Source organism: Cornus florida, unplaced genomic scaffold (genome assembly GCF_030987335.1).
Source record: "Cornus florida cultivar Cherokee Brave unplaced genomic scaffold, ASM3098733v1 CherokeeBrave_3.0.0_Hap2_Chr11, whole genome shotgun sequence".
Taxonomy (NCBI): Eukaryota; Viridiplantae; Streptophyta; class Magnoliopsida; order Cornales; family Cornaceae; genus Cornus; species Cornus florida.
Window position 1 is genome coordinate 54,369,004 of NW_026775581.1, and position 23,085 is coordinate 54,392,088.

General features: G+C 35.8%; 1 protein-coding gene and 1 pseudogene across 1 annotated transcript; one reads left to right on the forward strand and one right to left on the reverse strand.

Moving 5' to 3' along the window:
- The first annotated feature begins 6,153 nt into the window (after positions 1-6,153).
- On the forward strand, positions 6,154-9,755 carry LOC132284880 (pentatricopeptide repeat-containing protein At1g08070, chloroplastic-like; annotated as a pseudogene).
- A 759-nt stretch (positions 9,756-10,514) lies between these two features.
- LOC132286215 (F-box/kelch-repeat protein At3g06240-like) lies at positions 10,515-19,037 on the reverse strand. The gene is made up of 2 exons (XM_059788487.1): positions 17,853-19,037; positions 10,515-10,801 (listed from the first exon to the last, which is right to left on the reverse strand). Exons 1-2 carry the CDS (start codon positions 18,638-18,640, stop codon positions 10,795-10,797), a joined length of 795 nt encoding a protein of 264 aa, XP_059644470.1. The 5' UTR covers positions 18,641-19,037; the 3' UTR covers positions 10,515-10,794.
- Positions 19,038-23,085: the final 4,048 nt, after the last annotated feature.

Genomic DNA, 23,085 nt, shown 5'->3' on the forward strand with positions numbered 1-23,085 from the left:
GACTCAAGAATCGCTTGATTCGGAATCCGGATGAAAGAGATATGGAACCTCGAAGTTTTAAACAAAACAAAAACATAAGTGTTCCCAAGCACATCTCTGATCGATCAGGGGATTCTGCGATCGATCACAAAACCCACGATCAATGGCCTGTAGCCAAAAATCCAGAATTTTGAAAATAAGAAGTTCCAGTACGATCGATTGCCACATATACGATTGATCGCCGAAGTTTACGTAGGATCGTAGATGGCCAGCGAAGGATCGCCAAGGCCCACGCTGGGTGAAAAGTGCAGCCACGATGGATCGTACGATTCAGCGATCGATCGTCGAGTCTACGATCGATCGTAAACCAGAAGGCTGCACCAGGAATTTTGCGAAAACGCATGTTTTTTTATGCAAAAAACAGATCAAGCCAAATCTTATTTTCAACATGAAATAACCAAAATGCCCTTAAGTGCAAACTTTGTAAAAATGACAACATGCTTGAAATGGAAAGTACCCATTGCATAAAATTAAAGTATTTAGCCCTTAGCCTCAATACATACACATAAAAAGAGTCTCGAATAGTGTTCTTAGGCACACTTTACATATCCCAAAATGAAAACGACATGTCAAACCAAGCTATGCATTACAACTTCAAAAGGAAAGTTAAACATGCTAACACTTGCATGTAAACAAAAATATACCAAAAGTATCCAAATACGGCCAAGCCAACCTAGGGATGTTGTGCATCCCAAACACAAGGTCTCCTTACCTGAAATATTCCAAATAACTAGGGTGAGTAAACAAATTACTCGTAGGAAGAAGAGCATGCATATACCCTAAAGTTTCAAACGTCATGCAAATTCAATATAGACGAATACAAGGGATCATTCCTCCTAATGTCTAAGTTGCAAGGTGAACTAAGGGATCATCTCAAGCTACATTAGGTAATTGAAATGAAATACGCAATGCACAAGTATACTATACAATATTGAAACCTCAAGCACCAAATCACAAGTTATAAGTAATCAATGATTAACAACTTGAAATTGAATGCGAAATCAAGTAGTGGAATGCTCGGACATGGAATCTCAGAATTTAACCAAGACGTTAGTGATTTGGGTTAATAGCCCAAAAGGAACAACCTAGTGCGCACTATATGGGGAGAACTCATACCTGCCGCACTATAGCCAAACTTTAGCCGTCAATTAAACAATGTCCCCCAAGCTTTCCAAAATCAACAATAAGCACAAAACTTATACTCAAACAAATAATGCATGAAACCACCTTCCATGCGCAAGTTGAGTTGAAACCACACAAACCATGTCCTAGGGTTTCATGTCTACAATGGCATTTAAAATGTCAAATCTTCAATGTGTGATTTGCTACACATACAATGGTATACAAAATGTCAAATTTTCAATGTGCGATTCGCTACACAAAACAATGATACTATACGTCAACTAAATCAAGTTACCATCATGTAAGCCATAAGTACTAACTATACTACAATCTAGTAATAAGCTTTCAAGGTAAACATTAGTGATATTCTACAAAAGTTCATCATCACAACAAGATAGTCTCTAGAATCAAGTCTAGTAAATGAAACAACTTACTTACAACAAGTTAAATATGCATCACATGCTTTGAATCATTAAATCCTAAGTCAATGATATAAAAATTACCTCTAAATGAAATCCTACAATTCAACAAGCACGTATACAATATATAGAAAACCCCAAAAATAATTAAAACACTAAGGAAATAAACATACTACAATCTCTACCTTACTAGAGGATTGTTCCTCTAGAATCCAAGGCAAACGAATTCAGAATGCAAAACTAAGAAAGGTGTTCTAGATCAAGAAGAAAGGAAGATTTGGACTTCAAAGTGGAAGACCAAATTCCCAAGGGAAGAGGTTTGAATTTCATAAATGGCAAATAAGGTTTCTGGTTTTTCTCAAACTGTTCACTAAAGGATTGTTCCTCTAGAATCCGAGCCAAACAATATCAAAATGAAAAACTGTAAAAAGGTGTTCTAGATATGGAAGAGATGAAGATATGATCTTCAAGGTGGAAGGTTAAATTCCTTAGGGAAGGGGGCCAAAATCCGAAAATGGTGGGCCTTTTTCCCACTAATCAAATGGCCTTGATAGCCAAACACACACTCTCCAACACTACCTCTCTCACACTCACACACATCCACTCCCCCACTTATGACAATCCTAGGGATCCTCACAAGGCTTAATCTCAAGCCTACACTTGTCACTAATCTAAGCCAACAAGTGTACCAACCAAAAGTCTACAAGTGGGTGAATCTTCACCCTCCACTTGGCACCATCCAAGGCACCCTCACAAGGCTTAATCACAAGCTTACACTTGTCAACATCCCAAACTAACAAATGTTCCAATCCAAGGCCAACAAGTAGGTGAACCTACACCCAACACTTGTCACCTAAACAAGCTTCCAAGTCTCACCACCAAGAGGATGACAAGTGGCCCTAATGAAAAGTGACACTTGTCACTAATTCCTACCAATTGCAAAGAGGTCCCTCCTCTAAATATCCCAAGGAATATTTGCACAAAAGTCCCTAAGATGAAAAATAATTACATAAAGCACCCGTAAAATAAAAATGTTTCCAAAGAAACTATGCATCCATACCCTTACGAAATGGAAATAACCGAGCATGTTTTTCAACAAAATTAAATCATGCATTAATAGTAAAAGCCAAGATGCAATGTACAAGGTGTCAAAAATCAGTTCCAGACACCGAAACCTACCTTGGGCGCAACAAAACCCTAAGGTATCCCGAAAAAGAATAAATCAATCAAATAAATAAAAAAATAACTCAAAAAAAGGGGAAAAAATGACACGATCATTACAGAGGATCCCTTCTCCTACTGAACAAAAGAATCTGTACCTTCTCCATGCAAGTTCCCAAAAGTGACATGTCACAAAGGTTCTCTGGTGTAAGTAGCTCAGAAGATGAAGGGATGTTACTCCACACCTTCTCTTTCAAATGATTAATTCTGGCCCTGCAAGCACTGTAAATCAACTCATTATAAGGTAAGCCTAAAGAATGGCAAAGGAAAGAGCAAAAGCGTGGAATACAAATTTCACAAGGGCACTTGCTCTTATGCTTTTTAAACTTAGTGTATAAAGGGACAGAATATTCGCCGAAGGTGGTCGGAATGGGAAAATCCCTAAAGGATGGATTTTGCCAGGACCTTCTTACCCCTATTATATTGTTCTTCTAACCCTTCTTAGAGTCAGGTTTTTCCGAACATATGGACCGTTTGATAATAGGGAATAGGTGATAGTACAGATCATTCTACCTAATTTTGCTAACCCTGTAACAAAGGAGAAGATCCAGAATATCAAGTTCCTGATCTCTGTTACGGTTCAGAATTAGAAGGACTGACAAAACCCTAAGAAATTTGGGATTCACTTAAAGAGGGGAAAGTCTTCATTTGTTGAAACATAAAAAAAGAAAGGATGCAAAGGGAACCTGACTATATTTAAGTGGATAGGGGAAAAGAGATCTCCCCGGGAAGAAGACCTTCACCGGTCCTCATGTTCACCTCCTCGGGATAATGTTTAATAAAAACATCCCTTGGATATTATACTTCAAACGGAGGAATTTTAAGTCAATAGCCATTATGATGACAGATGAGACCCTCAGATCTATAAAAAAATAGAGCGCTTTCTAAGAAATAGCAGAAGATCGGAACTAACCAAAGGGGTGGATTCGATGAAGTCACCGCAGAAGAATTGTAGACGAGAAATCCCTAAGGAAGGTCCACAGGAGAAAAGTTCGTCGTTATCGGGGAAGAGTGTATCACAAGATGTTGATAAGAGAGATGAGGAGGACAGAAGAAAAGACTGAGAGCACGGACCAAGGTCTTTAAAGAAAAGTAGTCTCATTGACCGAGGCATCAGGGAAATGATGAGGCAACAGTTTTCAAAGCATTAATCTCTGCGCTGACCGCCTATTTCCCCACATCACCTCTTCGAGCTGTCACATTATGATTGCACCTTTTTGATAATCTCGCCTTAATTAATTCGGGAGAGATTAGGGGCAGGTGAGAGTAACGAAAATCGAATGGGCCATGTATGGGTTGGTCTATTTGGCCCAATGTTTGAAAAAGATCATCAGTCCACAGATGAAATGGCCCAGCAAACCCAATAGTCCAAAAAGACCAGTCACAAGCCCAACATCCGGAGAAGAATGGAAAGGGTCTTCATTTCCGGGGGGAGGGGGCAGTGTGTAGTGTTCAAGAAGAAGGTTCTAAAATAGTTATACTTTTCTATAAATAGGAGGATAAAAGAAGAAAAAGGGGTTATATTGTTTGAAGTGCATTAAAATATCTTTCTGAATATAAAGAGCGTTTTCTGATACTTCAATATACGCGCGCACACACACACACACAAACCATCAGTTTCAAACACCAGATCTTATATATATATATATAAGGTGCTAGACTTCGACGGTGGCCGCAGTGGAGGTGGAGGTGGCGTCGACGCCACCATAACCTTCACCCTAAGCATGAGAATGATCCAAATTAAGAAGAATGTGGTCATTGCAGGGATAGGCCTCGTCTTCCTATTCGGCAATGACGACGCCCAATTTGATGCGTCTAAATTCCCCCCTCGATTCAGCGGCCAGATCCGAGGGTTGAACGACGTGAATTTTTTGTTGCTGCGACGGCAACAGTGGTGTGGGATTTAGGGGTGGCAACGTATAGGGATTTGGTGGTGGGTTTGATAGAGGGAGCGTGGGTTGGGTTTGTTAGGGTTAGGGTTAGGGTTTGAGAGATTATTGTTATTCATTGCTCTGTTTTTTCTGTTGTTGTGGTGGTGGGTTTGTTAGGGTTAAGATTTGAGAGGCCATGTTCTTCGTTGCTCTGTTTTTTCTATGGTGGTGGTGGGTTTGTTAAGGTTAAGATTTGAGAGGTCATTGCTCTATTTTTTCTGTTGTGGTGGTGGGTTTGTTAGGGATAGGTTTTGAGAGGTATAGTTGCTCGTTGCTATATTTTTCTATCGTGGAAGTGTGGTGGTGTCTAGGGTTTCTGATGGAGATGGCGAGAGGTTAGAGAGAGTGGTGACGTATACTGATAAAATACTAATGGCAAAAACGTTATTTAGGAGTTTTGATTATTTTTTAATTTAAATTAATAACATATTAAAGGGCAATCTTGAATTTTCATACCTTTTAAAAGCTTGTTTGGATCCAATTTCTAACATGGGGTGTTATTGTTAAAAAAAAGCTCAACTTGTATATAACTGTCATTATGACAAATCTCAGGGGGTATCATTGTAATTAATCCTTTTTTTTAATACGGTCAAAGGATAAATTTTCTTCAATTGAGATTTTTTTTTTTTTTTTTTTCTTTTGTTACTGTCAAATCAAAATTTTAGTTATATTTTTTTTTTTTTACTTTTTTGGTGTTGAGGGTTGTCAAGGAGACCTATAATATTAAATATGGGTTAGAGAATGGAAGAACAATAATATCCTGAAGGTAATTGTATAATTTGAAAATAAATAATTATTCAATTGTGAAGTTAGGGTTAAAAGAGTCATTTTCTTTTAAATGGAATTACAAATGAATATTGCCTCCCTAAAATATAAACAAAAAAATATAATAGAAAATTAGGTATTTGACCTTTTATTTTAAAAAAAAAAATATACAATAAATAGAGACAAAATAGAGGGAGGAAAAAGGAAGGCTAAAAAAAAAGAGCAATGTCATACTTCACGAATAGAGGGAGGGAAAAAGAAGGATGAAAAAAACAAAAAGGGCACAACTCCACGAGCTAAAAAAAAAAAAAATGAAAATTTTATCACAAATGGTAATTTTTCTCTCACCCACATGGGCCACGTCACTCTCTCCTCCCCTTAGTCTAGTTTTTCTCTCTTAATATGTTCTTTCCAGAGATTCATAGTCTCCCTCCCTCTACCATAATCATTACAAACGGCAATTTTGAAACCTATTAAAATAGTCTTCTCTAATTTTTCATGACTAAATTCATTTATGAGTGCATTAAATTTTTTTTGAGTAACCATCTGTAATCCCAAAAACTATTTACATATCCTTTTTTCATGATTAATTATACATTTAATTTGATATAAGATATATATATATACATATTATGTTTAAGCAAAAATCTAAAACTAAGCCAATGTGATTGTCCGTAACTGTTCAAAAAAAAAAAAATCTAAGAAAAAAAAAAACTCGATCCCCCCAAAAAGATATGAGCGGCCCCAAAAGAAAGAAAACTAATTTTGCCACATTTCATTTGTAATCCCAAAAGGAAGAAAATTAATTATGATCAAAATATTGTTTCGCAAGCTATCGTTAGGCCATGCCATTAGTGGCTGGCGCATGGGCCCGTGGCTGCCACATTTGTGTGTAAACAGTTTAGTTAAGACACTTTCATCAAATGTGACTCCGTCCCTCCTGTACCGTCAATGTCCAAAACCCTAATCTCACTCCTCCCAAACCCTAGGCTCATCACTTGCAGGTACCACAGCTTTTCACTCTCTCTCCTAGAAAACCACGCAAACCCCAAATATTTCAACCAATTTCTTCTCATGCCATCACTTCTGGTCGATTCACAGACCCCGTTGTCTCAAGCAAACTCCTCAACCACTCTCTCTCCAGTTCCAACAATGCCCTCCCCTTCTCTGCCACCCTCTTCTCCCAAATCCAAAACCCTAACATCTTCGCTTGGAACTTCATGTTCCGAGCCTATTCTCATAGCTCATCCCCTTTAGAATCGATCACTCTGTACAATCTAATGCGGCACAATGGTGTCGTCCCAGACAAGTATACATTCCCTTGCATTCTCAAAGCATGTAGCCGATTCTCGTGTCTTGAAAAAGGCCAAGAAATTCATTGTTGTGAAATTAGGGCTTGAGTTTGATGTTTTCGTGCAAAATGCGCTGATATCGATGTATTTCCAATGTGGTGTGTTTGAATCTGCAGAGAGAGTGTTTGATTTTGTTCCCGGTGGGGTTCGTGATGTGGTGACCTGGAATAGCATGATTTCTGGTTATGTACAGAGTGATTGTTGTGCGGAAGCATTGAGGGTGTTTGGGGAATTATTGGGGGATGGTGGTGTGAGGCCGGTCGGGGTGAGTATGGTGAGTGCTCTTACAACTTGTGGGAGGATTGGATTGCTCAATTTGGGAAGGGAAGTTCATGGGTTTGTTGTAGTAAGTGGATTTGTTGATGTATATTTGAGTTGTTCTTTGATTGACATGTATGCAAAATGTGGGCGGTTAGACGATGCTCAACGGGTTTTCGACAGAATGCCAGAGAGAAATGTATTCTGTTGGACTTCAATGATAGCGGGCTATGTCAAATCGGATTTATATAAAGAAGCAATTGATTTGTTTAGGGAGATGCAGGTTGATGGGGTAAAGGCGGATTTGCCAACAATTGCTTGTGTCGTTACTGCCTGTGGGCATTCGGGTGCATTGGATCAAGGAAGGTGGGTGCACAGTTACTGTGAAAGGAGTGGCACTGAGATGAACCTAATTGTAAAGAATGCATTAATTGATATGTATTCAAAGTGTGGAGATATTGAGAAGGCACTTGAAATTTTTCATGGGTTGACTAGAAAGGATGTGTTTTCATGGACTGTGATGATTTCGGGGCTTGCCATGAATGGGCAACCCGATGAAGCATTGCAATTTTTTTCGCAAATGGAAATGTCAAGTGATGTTAGGCCCAATGAGGTCACATTTCTTGGGCTCTTATTTGCCTGTAGTCACGGTGGATTTGTGGATGAGGGGCTTTCCTATTTCGATGCAATGACTCATCGATATTCCCTCACCCCGCAACTTGAACACTATGGCTGCATGGTTGACCTTCTTGGGCGTGCAAACCTCTTGGTTGAGGCAGAGAAATTTATCCGCTCAATGCCTATTCAACCTGATGTGGTTATTTGGCGATTGCTGCTTTTTGCCTGTAGAAGTCATGGGAACATGGAACTAGCTGAGTTTGCGGCCAATCAAACTCATGTAGAAGTTTGCTTTTGTGTGGCACGGGTTCTTTTGTCCAATGTTTATGCTTCTGCCTCAAGATGGAGTGATGTCCACAGGGTGAGGAGAGGTATGTCTGTTCAGGGAATCCAAAAGCAGCCTGGTTGTTCTTTCATTGAAATAAATGGACTCGTCCATGAATTTTTTGTAGCAGATGATTCGCATTGTCAAATTGACACTATATATGAGACAATTGTTACAATCAATGAAGTTCTACGATCTGAAGGTTTTGACCTAGATATCTTGGATTATCAACAATAATGTGAGAAATTTTACAATTTGACTTCTCATGAATTTGTTCCATCATTACCAAACGAGTTGTAAGCTTCTGGTGATTTGAGCCTATTAATTTTTCACTCTCCGGTCTGTGGTAAATTTGTATTTGAAGATAACACTTCTAGTAAGCAGGTATATGTTTTGAGTCCATGCTAAAGCATAATGAATCATGAGAAGAAGAAACAATTGGCAATTGGCACCTCAAATTGCAAGTGAGCATTGCATGAACAAGGTGGTCTCGCATATGGCAGCAGAAGGCATTCAGAGAATGTTGAAGAGGGTAAAAAGCACACATGCATGTGATACAGTGGTGTATGTCTCAACCAAGTATCACATTTCGATTTTAAATGGTCACTAGGGCGTTCTGGGGGCCAGAAATGACTTTTGGCAAGTGAAGACATGAACTTTCAGATGCATCAATTGGGAAGTCCTAGATTGGATGGAAAAGGATGAGGTTTAACAGCCACATAAAGGAGACATGGCTGATTTTATGCGGCTTACTGATGACGTATGCTGTTACAAGTCCTTCCCTGTTGAAATGTCAATTGATGGAAGGCCTCGACTTATGTCAAAGACAATACTTGAACGAACTTCAGAGTATGCTCTCCCTGGTTGGTCTACTTTTGCCTCAGTAAGCTAAAACCAGTCCCTCCATCAAATGCTATCACCACCTCCCTAACTCGCCCACTGCAACATTCATACATCATTCAGTCCACCTCATATTAGCAGGTAAAAGATGCAATTTTCGAAAGAACTCCTTGATTTCATTTTCTCTTCTCTTCCCTTATGCTGCTGCATCTGGCATCATAAAATCCATGCATTGAAATTGGATTTGGAGGAATTTTAAGTTTGAACTGATATAGTCATCGATTCTAGTTTCAAGTCACGCCAAACTTTAGATTTTTTGTGTAATGACTTTCATGTGTAACACTAATATCTTTGGATTGGCTTGGGCAAATTGCCAATGGCAATACATACTCCAATGAATTGATCTAGCGTTGCCAAAGAATCAAAAAGTTTTTGAAATGGTAAGGAAGAGAGGAGAAGCAACCTCCGAAGAATGTGCATATATAGTGACATAGGCATCTTCGCGCAGCATCTAGAAGAATGTATATATTGCGATACACACTCTCTTCATGTATATTTCAAATTTTCAACATAGAGGATTGTCAATTATGTCTGTGTCTTATCTTTTGATCTTCATATAGCAGGGACTGTGCTCAAGCACCTCCACCTTTACTCTCTCGGGGGATTTGATAGGTAGTTGGATTCATGTCATCCCTGCCCATTCCCTCCCTCCTGTCTGAGCAGTCTATGGCATTCAAGATTCATCTCCCTCTCTTCTATAAAGTCATTATTTTTCAATCCATGTGGCTGAAACAATGGACTGAAATTTTCAGAGGCACACTTTTCAATCAGGATTGTATAATAGTGTGCAGAGTATTTTGGGTTAGTGTATGGGTTTAAAAGTTAATTTAAGCTTATTAAGGTTGTGAAATTGAATTTGATATGCATTTTGATTTTAAAAATGTATGTCAATCAGCTACTTTAATTAACCTTTTACTTATATGAAATAGTTTAAATAAAGGGCATAGTGAGAAACACACCATACTGCTTAAATTTTGAGCAAATATCATCCTTAAGTTTGAAAAAATGATCAAAAAAAGGGCTTGAGGTCACCATTGGATTACAAATTTAGTCATGACACATGACATTTTTAAGATATAAAATTTTAAAATTATCATTTTCTCTTCCAATAATGCCCTTATATATAAGAAGGAAAAAAAAAATAAAAAATAGACACTTTAGTCATTTCACATTTAATTATTTTTTAACCCATTTTTTTATTCAGTTATAGAGAAACTTTTCAACATTCAGGTCTTTATTTGCTCAAAAAATGAATGATGTGAATTTTTCCCAACAGATAAGGGGTTATAAACTCTCTATGCATACCATAGGAGTGTTTTTCACTCGCGACCCTTAAATAAATCAATTTGATTCCTATTTAATTCGAAATTTTAAAGTAGTGTAACTTAAATAAATTAATTTAATTCTCCTTTAATTCGAAATTTTAAAGTAGTGTAACTTAAATGAATCAATTTAGTTCTCCTTTAATGTAAAATTTTAAAGTAGTGTTACCCACCCAAACACTAGAATAAAAATTATAGTTCTATTCTAATCATAGAATGCAAACGAGCAGTCGAATAAGAATATTCATTCCATTCCTACACCATTCTGCGTGCCAAAAGGACAAAAGAACACACACATCGTTAATAATCAACTAGTATACGTTGTAAGTTCACAAGGGAAGCTTCCTTGGTATCAAAATAGACTATCTTAAGAGTGTAAAACAAGATTAAAAGAAAATCAAATATATCTCCAGAGAAGGATTGCTTTTTGAGTATGTTTGTGCAGATAAAAGTATATAGAGCTGTTACTGTCAGGTCATCCTCTGCAATCACCATTGATTAAGCGTATTGACTTCAAAGTCATCAACCACTACAAATAAAATAATTAATTAAAAAAAAAAACATATATAGATAATAGACACATGAATTTAATATCCTGAATATTAGCATCAGGGAAGTCTTCAAGGCATCAAATCCCCCTAGTACATTTATCCAATGTCGTTTCTGATCATCAAGGGCATAAGACCAAATAGCAAGCAACAGAAGCTAGCAACCAACCACATCACAATGAAACAAAATAAACCTAAAACTAACAATGGACCAGTGACCTAACGGTATCAGATTCTTACTTTTTAAAGGGAGGTGAAGGGTTCAAACTTCCATGAAGGCATGCGTGTGTGTTTACCAAAAAAAAAAAAAATTATATATCCGCAGCAGTATGCAAACAGCAGCCCAGAATGGGAGAACCAGTAGCCTAGAATCAACAAAATTGTATCATTATCCATTGTCTTTTCAAATCATCAGAAATGTCGCAAAATGTCTCAAGAGACGAGGAGAGCCAGTAGCCTAGAATCAACAAAATTGTATCATTTGTCTTTTCAAATCATTAGGAATGTCGCAAAATGTCTCAAGCTTCATTTGATCACGCCTCAATAAATCGACAGCCAGTAAAAGTTGTGTTTGGTTCAAAGTTGGAAAGAAAGGACGAGAAAAAGAAGATGAAACAATTTGTTTCTAAAAGGCAAATGCTATACAGAATGAGAGTTCAGACTCAATAAACCAAGCAACTTCAAAATGATCTACTTGCAAAAAAAATTTAAGCCAGGGTAATGATTGAATAAAAGGGACAGTACAAGGGGGAAAAAACCCCAATACTTGTACAAATAGATCTAAGGAAAATAAATAAATAAAATAAAAATAAAATAGGAAGAAGAAGAAGAAGATGCTAAGTAGCTAAAAAGTATAATAAAAATGATGACCAAACAAAACAACACAAAAATGAAAAACGAGATTCTAAGCAACACCAAGGACTGACCATGAAGACATATCTCCAACGTTAGCAAAAGGCAAAGCAGACAAGTAAAATTATAGGAGAGAACTTCATGTGGCAAAATCAAGCAGCAGTGATGTAATGAATTACACCAAAAGCTAACCAGCCAGGAAAACCAGCAACACCCAAGCAGAAGAGATGGAATGAACTTCAAGCGCTCAAGCAGCTAATAACCATGTCAGGATTGAATGAAATAACTGGATAGAACTATCTAATTGTTGAAACTCGACTTTGGTAATAAGCACTCAAGCAGCTAAAAAGCTATGATTTCAATTAAACAATTGAAAATATTATAATAGAAAACACACTCTTAAAAATGATGGCAATGGAAGAAGATAAAGAAAACTCCTAGACAGAAATTTGGTTTATAGAACACACAATCAAAGAGGAAGTGCTAATTCAAACATACTGATGAACACTTCCAATTCAACACTGTTAGAAAATCTTATAATCATATCCTCTAATAATGCATCCTAACTCCTACTCAGACACAATGTTCAAGCAGAACCTATATTACCATACATTAATACAGTCACCTGCAGTTTAGGGATAACAAAAGTTGATTCATGTTGACAGCCAATACAAAATAGTCAACCTTTACAAACTTTAATCACAAAAATCTCCAAACAATTATGCTTTCACCCTAGAGATACTTTTTGCCTAGCCGTCACACAGACAATATATATAAATACATCTTACACACAATTTTATAAAATGTAACGTGGCAAGTATGCTGTATATTTGTCTTTTCAGTCTACCATGTCAGGCCTTAAATTCACACAAATCACTAACTTGTTAATTGTTACTTTAGCCGTCACACAGACAATATATATAAATACATCTTACACACAATTTTATAAAATGTCACGTGGCAAGTATGCTGTATATTTGTCTTTTCAGTCTACCATGTCAGGCCTTAAATTCACACAAATCACTAACTTGTTAATTGTTACTTTAGGCTGTACGATGAAAAAAAAAAAATTAATATTCACTTGGAGGAGTCAAATTTAGGCTCCGTTAATGAAATGGGAACATATTCAAATAAATGCTTCTATATTGAGTAGATGAAGCTACTTTATCATTGGACCGTGACATTAAAAATTATATGATTGCAGACTTTGCCCCAAAATCTGCTAAATTAAGTTGTTGTATCCTCCCATTCCTGAAAAAATGGCACCCCAAGAGAGAATTAAAATAGAATGTAAAATTTTCCCTCCCTTGCTCTTTTGAATGTCGTGCCAGTGCTATAAACATAGAATAAAAAGCTGATGCACGATGAGAATGAAAGAAGAGGATGAGAATGAAAAGAAGAAATGATGCCAGAAGAAAATGCAAAAGAAACAAACGAAGGGGATGTGAAGGAAAGAGTGAATAGATAGACTAGAGTGACTAAGGGTAAAGAAGAGCAAGAATTTGGGTAAAGAACACAAAGAGAAGGGAACTCAAAACTAAAACGTTAAAATAAAAACTAAGAAAACACAAAAAAATATCAAAATAAATGTTGGCACTAACTCGTGTTAGTTGTCACCACCCAGCATAGTAGATGCCCACCCAACAAAGGTTTAGTTGTCGCCAACCAGCGTCGGTGTAGTTGTCTCCACCTAGCATGAATACAAGTGCATAGGACACTTGTAATTCTCAAGTTATGATACATAGGACACTTCTCCAGGTTGATTGGTGAGAGACACTTTCCAGCATGACACCTTGTCATTGATATCCGATGCCAATTTAGATACTTTTAGAGAAAGTCAACATGTTCACTCTAAAATAAAGCAATAGACCACATTAGTTTTGATTTCATGTCATATTGTACTTCTTGAATATGTACAAAAACTCAAAGGTATATAAATACATGTTATCAGAATATGTCTTCACAGTTCACATCATAGATTATTAATACATGACAATTGGACACCTAATCCATGTCACAATAAAGCAAATTCTAGACCAGGCTAGGGGTTATAAAAGGTCCTAGCCTAATATGGTCCCTGTTAATTGAAAGTATTTGGGAAGGATAAACATGATAAAGCCCAAACCTTTGGAATTATCTGCAGAAAGTGGCTGCATCAAAATTCAAACATGCATTCTTTCATTTTGAGAGAACATGCACATGCATTGCACCAAGCAAATGACCCCTAAATTTCTAGACAAGGCTACTAAATCAAAACATTATTAGCCCACTTAGCATAGATAATGCAATCTTATTGTTGAACTGTCCATGCTCGATACATAAGAGAAACAATTCAGCTAATAAATGAAACATTCTTATAATCTACTTGGTATAGTCATAATAAAACTTAGTGTTGAACTGCCTACATTCCGTCTATAAGAAAGCGATGCTGATTAGGATAAGCTGCCTGATATTATGTACAACAAAAACTGTAAAATTGTATTAGAAATGGAGGTTATAATTAGATCAGAAAACCCCATTGTCATAGGAACGGACATTATGCACTATACTTTCTAGATGTCGAAGAGCGAAGGAACTTGGAGCATTGACAAACCTGTAACGGCCTTAATTTGTTAAAAAAAAAAAATAGAATTCCACAAACAGACGTGGAAAAGTTGCGCTCTTTGTTACAAGCCATCATTTTCTAGTTACACTTATTATTGCTGACATTGATGAATTCAAAAGTAAAAGTTAATCAATCAATCAAATGATATGAAATTTAGTATAGTATATGGACCCTACTTAAATGAAAAACAACCTACTTAAATGAAAAACAACCTTATTTGTAGTGGAATAGATAACATAAGGGAATATAACACAGAGAAACAGCAATCATCATTCAAAAAGTTTGCACTTCATCATTTTGGTGATGGTTTAAAAAAGCTAGAATTGTGTGCGCGCGCGCACGCACATTTAAATGAAAAATAACCTTATGCTGCATTTGGTACGTAGAAATGAAATGAAATGGAATGCTCATTCCAACTATTCCTTTGGTATAAAATTTAAAATGGGAATAACCATTCCCTTGGAATGAATTCCAAGGAAAGAAGATCCATTCCACAACAAAACCTATGGAATGGCCATTCCATTCCCAAGTAAAGTTTTTTTAAAAAATCAAGTTTCCAAAAAAAACACTCATGTTCCAAGTCCAAAAACCACCACCACCGCCGCCACCTCCATTGCTTACCACCACCGCCACCTCCATCACTGCCGCCTTCCACCACCATCGCATCACTGCCACTGCCTTCCACCACTGCCATCTACACTGCTGCCTCCACCATCACCACCTACACCACTATCGCCTTCCACATTCACCAACACCGCCATTTCTTTTAAAGAAATTATAGAATAATGTTTTTTTTTTTAATTTAATTTATTTGTCACGGGGGTATTTTGTACAATTAAATTTGAAATTCATTTACAATAGAATGAGAATGACCATTCCATTTCGTTCCATTCTCATACGCAGCATTAGTTGTAGTGGAATATATTACAAAAGGGAATAGAACAAGGAATAACAGCAGACATCATCCCAAAGTTAAGCGGCTCATCATGTTGGTCACTCTCCACATGCAAAGTCGGCTAGATAGTCCTAATGTTTAAGAGTAGAAATAATGTACGTCCTTCTATCTTGTTTTATTTGTATTATCCTACTAGTCATGCATATTCTTATTTCTTAATAGTTAATTTCTTGTCATATATCTAAAGAAGTCCACAACTTGGGACTTTAGAAGAAGTTTTTCACCTCATGCTAGTTCAGCTAGAAAAACCAACTTCTTCTCCTGGTTTGATTTTCACCCAAGCAAGCATGCAAGTTACTTCCATAGTTCCATCATCTGTGGCCCTAATAAATGGATTCTAATAGAATGTGATTAAATAAGTAATGCATAAATTATATTTTCAATTCTTTTCAAACCTAATCTGATGACAAATTAACAATGAGGCTAACAATTTTCAATCTAGCTTGAGTCTCACCTTGAATTAACTCTTCATTTTCAGGATCACTTTGGAGAGCTTCTTGTAGGCTTGCATAATTTGATCTGGCCTCTGCAAGCTCATAATTAATGTGACCAAAGGCAATTCTATTCCATTTCTTGCCTTCCTCTTTAACACTCTGAAGCTTCTTGGGAAGTCTGTGCATGGGGTTACGGGTTACCCACAATAAAGATGTTCCAAGCCCTGCTCACAACATCCGCAAAACCTTCTTGCTTGCACCAAACTTCAAGGATTCTAAAAAGGTTTGGGGTTAGACCCCATCCTTTTAATATTGTTTAATGGACAAAGTACAATGGTCTGAAAGTTTTGCTGTAGATAAAGCAAGTTGGGTATCAGGGAATTCTTGTAGCCAATCATCACAAAGAAGGCATCTGTCCAACTATAGCATATATCCTCCTGTCGTGTTGTTTGTTGCACCAAGTCCACTTTCGATTTATAATATTCATTTCAAGCACCTTGGCAATGTTGATCACTCCATTAAATTCATCTAGACCATTTTGGGGGACCTTGAGGCATCCTCTTTTGTCTTCTTTGTATCTTATAAATTCCAGTTACCTAGTGACATCCAAGGTTTGTGTACCAAGGTAGAATATTGGTTGATGTGATCCATAGAAATCTCCTATCTTGAAAATTGTTTGCAACATATAAAGGGGAAATAAATACGGTTTTCTGAAGCTGGGTAATGCAAGCTTTCAATAACATGCACTGATCACTCTCAGGGATAAGTTGCATGGTATACTTATAAGGGTTCCATCCCACAATAATTCTACCCAAGTAGCGAGAGCGATAATTAATAATCCATTGCAAATTGAAAATGAGCTCCTTAGTTAAAAAAGAGTTTTTATTTGAGTTTCCAAAAGACAAACAAAATCAAGATTAGAAAACCAAGATTGTTTGGTAAAATCCATTTTTGAACTTCTTGTTGCGTATGTGATCTGTTCAAACTCCTAAATTCCAGCTGCTAATCATGTTAAACAGCAGATGTGTGTGGAGCTCTAGTAAGTTGTAATACTAGAAGATGTCATTACCTCAATCAACTTTTTGATTTTTTGCTTCCTAGAGTAGTTTAATAAATTCTTGTGACATTCAGTCCTCTTCAAGACAGAAATGGGCTCTTCCAATGTCTCTGGAACTGTGTTAGAGTCACGATCCAAGAGGTAGAATGGGTTGGTTTGCAAGTTTTGATTAACTCATTTGAATTGTTGATATCACTATTTGAACAAACAGGTTGAACAGACTGGTGCTCCCTTGCAGTGTTCAATTGATTGACAGAGAGCAGATTTGGGGCTTCCAACTATACTTAAGATCAACTTTACAGGGCTCACTAAGAACAGAAATATCAACAGATTCAGGAAATACTTCATGTATATCCACTTCGACCATAAATCGAACATATGATCCTCGTTCTCGTTGCTTTGGAGGATGAAGTGCATATTTTGGATATGACTTTAGGACTACTCATGCATATTTACACTCTCTGCCAACTCATCTCGTTCTTTGTTTCCTATAAATACAAGGAATTCCACAACTTCTGTCTTGAATAAACTCTCCCCTATTAGTCAGAAAACCCACTTCACCCACTTCTTATGGTTTAATTTGCACGCTAACAAGCATTGAAGAAGCTACTTCCATAGGACCATCAGCCATTGAATTCTAACTAATGGGGAATAGAACGACATGAAATAAGTAAAATGCATAAATGATATCTTCAATTATTTTCTAGAACCAAACCCGTTAACTCAATAATGAGTCCAACAATTTTAGTTACATATCAACAGTATCTTAAGTCTTACAGACTTAGGTAGAAGGGCATTCATACACAATTCAACCAGATATGGGCCAAGATCAAACCAGGAAAGGACCAAATGACTGTGTGTTTTGAACTTTGTTGTTCTCTTAGGCATGCATCGAATAACAGCAGCATTATTGCCATGTCGAATAGAACCCCACTATTTGTATAGAAAAAATCTAAGTTCAACGATATTAAACCCCACTATAAACCTATAACAATGTAGTTCAACCTTCAAACTAGAAACCGTATCACTCAATAATAAATACTGAAAACATTGTTATGCATATGCTAAAAAAATACTTACTATGGTTGCATAAATAATATGAATATATGAAAAGGGATCATGTTTTTACCCATCAATCCAACGGGTGGTGTGATAGGGCGAGGGCGAGACAAGGCTCTCCACATAGGTCATCCCTCCGGACCCTCCATTAAACATAGCTGGAATGCCACACACCTCTATATATCTTGATGTTTTCTTTTCAGCATTGAATGCAAGCAATCTCTCTCCATCCTTTCTCAGTAGAACTTCATCATCCACCAGATAAAATAAGGGTTGCTTCATGTACATATTATCTACATACCTTGTATATTTGGTCCAAGATTCAGTAACCCCATACTCCTGCATTACCCAAACATCAATTTGGAAACTATAAGTATAACTACATAAAAATATACAGAGACGCCCTCTGCAAACTCCCAATATATACAACATATTAAAATTATTGTTGACAATTGAGCTAGGTCTTTGCACATCACGGAATTTCTCATCTGCTACATCAAAAGCAGCAATCAAAAACGAATTACTGTAAGACCCGAAAAGCAACCAATGTAGAGAGCCATTTACAAGAACCATATCATCGGAATAAATGCTAAGAGAACGAGAATGATAGTTGGGGACATCTTGAATCCTCCTCCAAGAATCGGTTGTCAGTGAATACATACTTGCAATTGTATAAGTACGCCATGATTCATCATCGTCGTCAACAGCACCATCAGGATCAAATTTAACATCAATTGCCAGAACCTTGTAGTCATCTGCAGACGAATCGCACCCAAGTCCGTTCATGGCGTACTCAGTGGCAAAAGGGGAATCGAGTAATTCTCTGATCTCTCGAGTTGATGGATTCAACAAAAACATGGTGCAGTTTGCGTCTCTAACTAAAATCAAACCGTTGCAAGAACCCAAGATTTCAAACTCGTATTGCTTTTCAATCGAAAATAAATCAAGCTTCGTCGCAATCAGATTGTCGTTATTGGATGCTTCAGCGCAGTCGACTGAGTACAGATCGTCGGAAATGAGGATGACTCTCTCGTTGGTTTTGTTGTAGTTTCGATTGAAGTGTGTTTTGGCGAAATGAGGGTCTGAGATTAGAGTAAGCCATGTCTTTGATACGCATTTGAATAGGCAGAGAGACTTTATGGGAAGATGGAAATGTAGCAAAAGATTAATGCAATTAGTGTTGATGAAATGGTGATAAGAAAAACAGAAGATGAAGATGGTTTTCCTCTTTTATAAATATCATTTCTACGCACACCAAGACTGTCAATAAAAGAAGATTACCATCTATTCAACTAGTAATAATTAAATGGAGTAACAATGTGTTGACAACTTGACGCCCATCTTGGGCAGGACAAGTAGCAGAGAGAGAATGGGCCGGACAATAGTGATGTAAGCAGGAATAAGTGATAAGTATCCGGTTATCAATATGGTTTGCTAGATAACTCAGTGAGTTAACGTCACTGATAAATTTTAAAGTGTTAAATTTCAATTTTTTTTAATATGTACTAATCTAACACCTTGCCTAAAAGAAAAAAAAAAAAAATTCAATATAGTTTACTAGATAGCTTTATATAGTTATAGGATAGTTTTTATCTTATTTTGGGAAAACTTCTAGCCTTGAAAAAAAAAAAGAAAAAAAATCAATATGGTTTACTATATAGCTTTATATAGTTATAGGATAGTTTTTATCTTATTTTGAGAAGAAGTTGTTGTAGAACTCTTTGTATTTTGGGTATAAATATTATGGGAGGTAGTCTCTGTCAGGGGTCCACCATCTCTCAAACAATTGTATCAATTCAATTTTCATTCTTCAATCATGTTTTTCTAAGTTAAACTTGATTTTCTTAGTTTAAATTAACTTTCTTATTTAATTAAATTTCAATTTAGTTTCCGTTAATTATATTCTTCTCTGCAAATATTCTTATGCCTTGTAATTTCCTCTCACGTAGATTCAATTCTAGGAGCAACCATAGCTTTCCATTTCAGTTTAATTCCTTTTCAATTTTACTTTATTTCATTACAATTTCTTTTTCCTTTAAAGTATTGTTTTCGTTCAAGGCAATCTAGATCCCAATTGAGAGTTTCTTGTTATCTCTCTCATACATTGTCTAATCTACAATCTTTTACAAAATAAACTAGATCTTTAAAATTAAGCCAAGTCATTAGTTCTAGCACGCCCGCACTAACCAATTTCTAAATCGGCTGAGCTAGCGGATTTAAGAGGTCAATAAATGGATCAAAGCCAACTCAAATTTTGTATGGTGCTTCATGTTTAAGCTCTTCTAATGTTTATTTGGTGAAGTAATTTGAGTTTCAGGTTTCATATGAATTTAAGGGATTTAAAATAAAAACCTTGTAATCTAAGCCGAAATCAAGATTTAATAGTTTGAATAAGGAACATGAATTGATTTGTGGATTTCAAATAATAAGGTGAAATATATCACTAATTATTTTAGTTACATTATTCTCTTAACAAATATAACTTTCACATTTTGAACTAGCATACCTTTAAACCTTCCAATTTTTCTTCATGAATCAAATTTTTATTCAGACTACTACGGTTTGTTTGGTTTGTCACTTAGAGTGTAATTGGTACGTGTTTTATTTTTGCGTTTTTGTTTTAACCGAAACAAAACAATTCTTTTGTTCTATTGAGTTTTGAATAATAATCGAAAACATGTTTGGTTATGTCTATTTATTGCAAAATAAAAAATAAATAAATAAATAAAATAAATAAATAAATTAGAAGCAAAAACATAAAAACATAGTTTGGTATAAAAATATTGCAAGTTTATATAATATAGTGGCTAGTTTAAAAATGTCATTTGTAAGGGTGTTTTTTTTCAACAGTATCCCGTGCTACAGTGTGAAAATATGTAAAAACACCAGATTAGTGTTTCGACTTTTAAAATGTTTCGGCACTGTACAAAATAAAATATCTTTTACCCCCCCCCCCCCCCCCGCGCGACAAAAACAAAAATACTGAAAAACAAAATGTGTACCAAATTGGCCCTTTAAAAACAACTTAGAAATCAAAAAATTGTTCAAAAACTCTTGTTTAATTCAGTTTCTCTGGATATTTAGTGATAAAAAGTATGCTTTTATCTAGGAAGCACATACACTCCATCTAGGGGTGTCAAGGTCGTGTCTGTCATTCGGACACGACCCGACATGCAGACATGGGGACATGTAGGCACGGCCCAAACATGTGTCGAACATGGCTAAAAGTGTCCTTAAATTTGAATACTTTATTTTTTGGTTGGACATGACAAGGACACATTTTGAACACTATGGTGTGATTTTGTAATTATTTTTTTAAAAGAATGAAATTTAATGTAATTTAAAATATATTATGGACTAATACTTAAAATAATATATAATTTAAAATAACAAACATTTAATTCTAAACTCCAAATTAGTACTTTCATTGATTATTTTGCTAATAAAATGAATAAAAATGATTATATATATATATTATATTATTATTTGTTAACGTATTCATGCTATATTAGTATCTTATTTAAAAAATAAATAAAAAAAATTATCCGTATCATTGTGTTCATATCGTGCTGTACCTGGACCGTGTCCTGTGTCCTTTGTGCCCATGCTACCTAAGTTTTTATATAACTATTTTTATAATTCTCTTAAAATAATTTTTGTTTTATGAGTTGTTGAGAATTGTATTTTTAAATGACAAGACCTCAAACCTCTTATTTTTTATTTATTTATCTTAGAAATTAACACACATGCACCCACTTTTTATTAATATAAAAACTTAAATCCTCTCCCTTTTATTTTAAAATGTGTGAAAACACGGCTAATTAAATCTTTTTACTCAAATTCATTTATTTATCGGAATATATCGTACGCTCTCACTCTCAGTCTCTGTCACATTCTCTCTCTACTTTTTTCTTTCTCTCTCTCATTCTTCATGCTTTATTTTGTGTCGTATTTTCTGACCTATAGCTAGGGAATAGAGACAAACACACAAAAACTAAATAAATAAAAAAAATAAAAAGAAAAATAAACAAATTACAAGAAATGGAAAGACAAAGGAGGAGAGGATTTGTTTCTCAGCATGATTTGACTTTTACATTTGCTAAGATGAGAAGGTAACCCACTGAAACAAGATTTAAGAATCATATAAATTTAACATAGCTTCAAATTTTCAGTTTCAAAAATTACTCAAATTTTCTTTGTCTATCTGTATGACCTTATCAAATACTTTGAAAGTACTGAATCCACACTTTAAATTTAGAATTAGGGTAAATGTGCTTCTTAGACTCTTTTTGTAGATGTACAATTTTTTTAATAAAATATATTTTTTTATTTTTTGATATTTAGTTATCGTAAAATATTTACGAAGGAAAAAAATGTTAAAACCTAACAAAAATAACTTATTCATCAATTTTCGACAAGTTATTTTACGCGTCTCGTCTGATAGACTCGACCTCAACCTTGACTTAAACATTTGCCAAACATTGAAAAATAAATAAATATATATATATATATTTTATCTAAGAGAGAAAAATATTTTTTGAAAAAATTATTTTATGTTGAAATTGGAATGGATCATACAAAGGTTAAATTCATAATTTTAAAATAACTACTAACATCATTTTGATTTAATATTAAATAGTAAGGTTAATTTTATCATTTAACAAGAATATGGTTCGATTCTTTGAGAATTATATACCAGACAATGCTTGTGTCCAACCTAGGTTGGATGAACTTCATCCAACCTGTTGACGTGGCCTAATAGATTTAAAACAAGTGTCCAAAAGCAAAAGTTATGATTAAGTTGGGTATTACCTAACTATTTGGGTTTAACCCATTTTAGTTACTCTGTAATCAAGCGGCGTGAACAGTTTTTGCAAACCAAGTTTCAAACAGGTGACAGTCTAGAATTTCAGCAACTCAATTCGATGAATAAGTGAAGCTTCAAGTAACGGAACCCAACTTGAAAACTGTGTGAATGGAATCCGATGGTGGTGAAGAACTGAACGGCGGCGGATCTGCGGTCGGCAAATTTGAAACGGCAAAAATGGATGATTGAACGAAATGACGAACGATGAGCATGAACTAGCGATAAAGAGGTGAGCAAAGATGGTCGGCAATAGCGATGCGGCGGCGACGTTGCATAGAACTGGCAAGAAGCAATGTTGCTTTTATCGGCGTGCCAGAACGATGCGATGAGCTCGGCAACGACAGGCAACGACTATGGACTGAACTTGGTGATGATGAGCTCGAAGTTAGGCTGGTGAGCTCGGATGATGGAGGTGAAGAAACATAGGTGAACAATA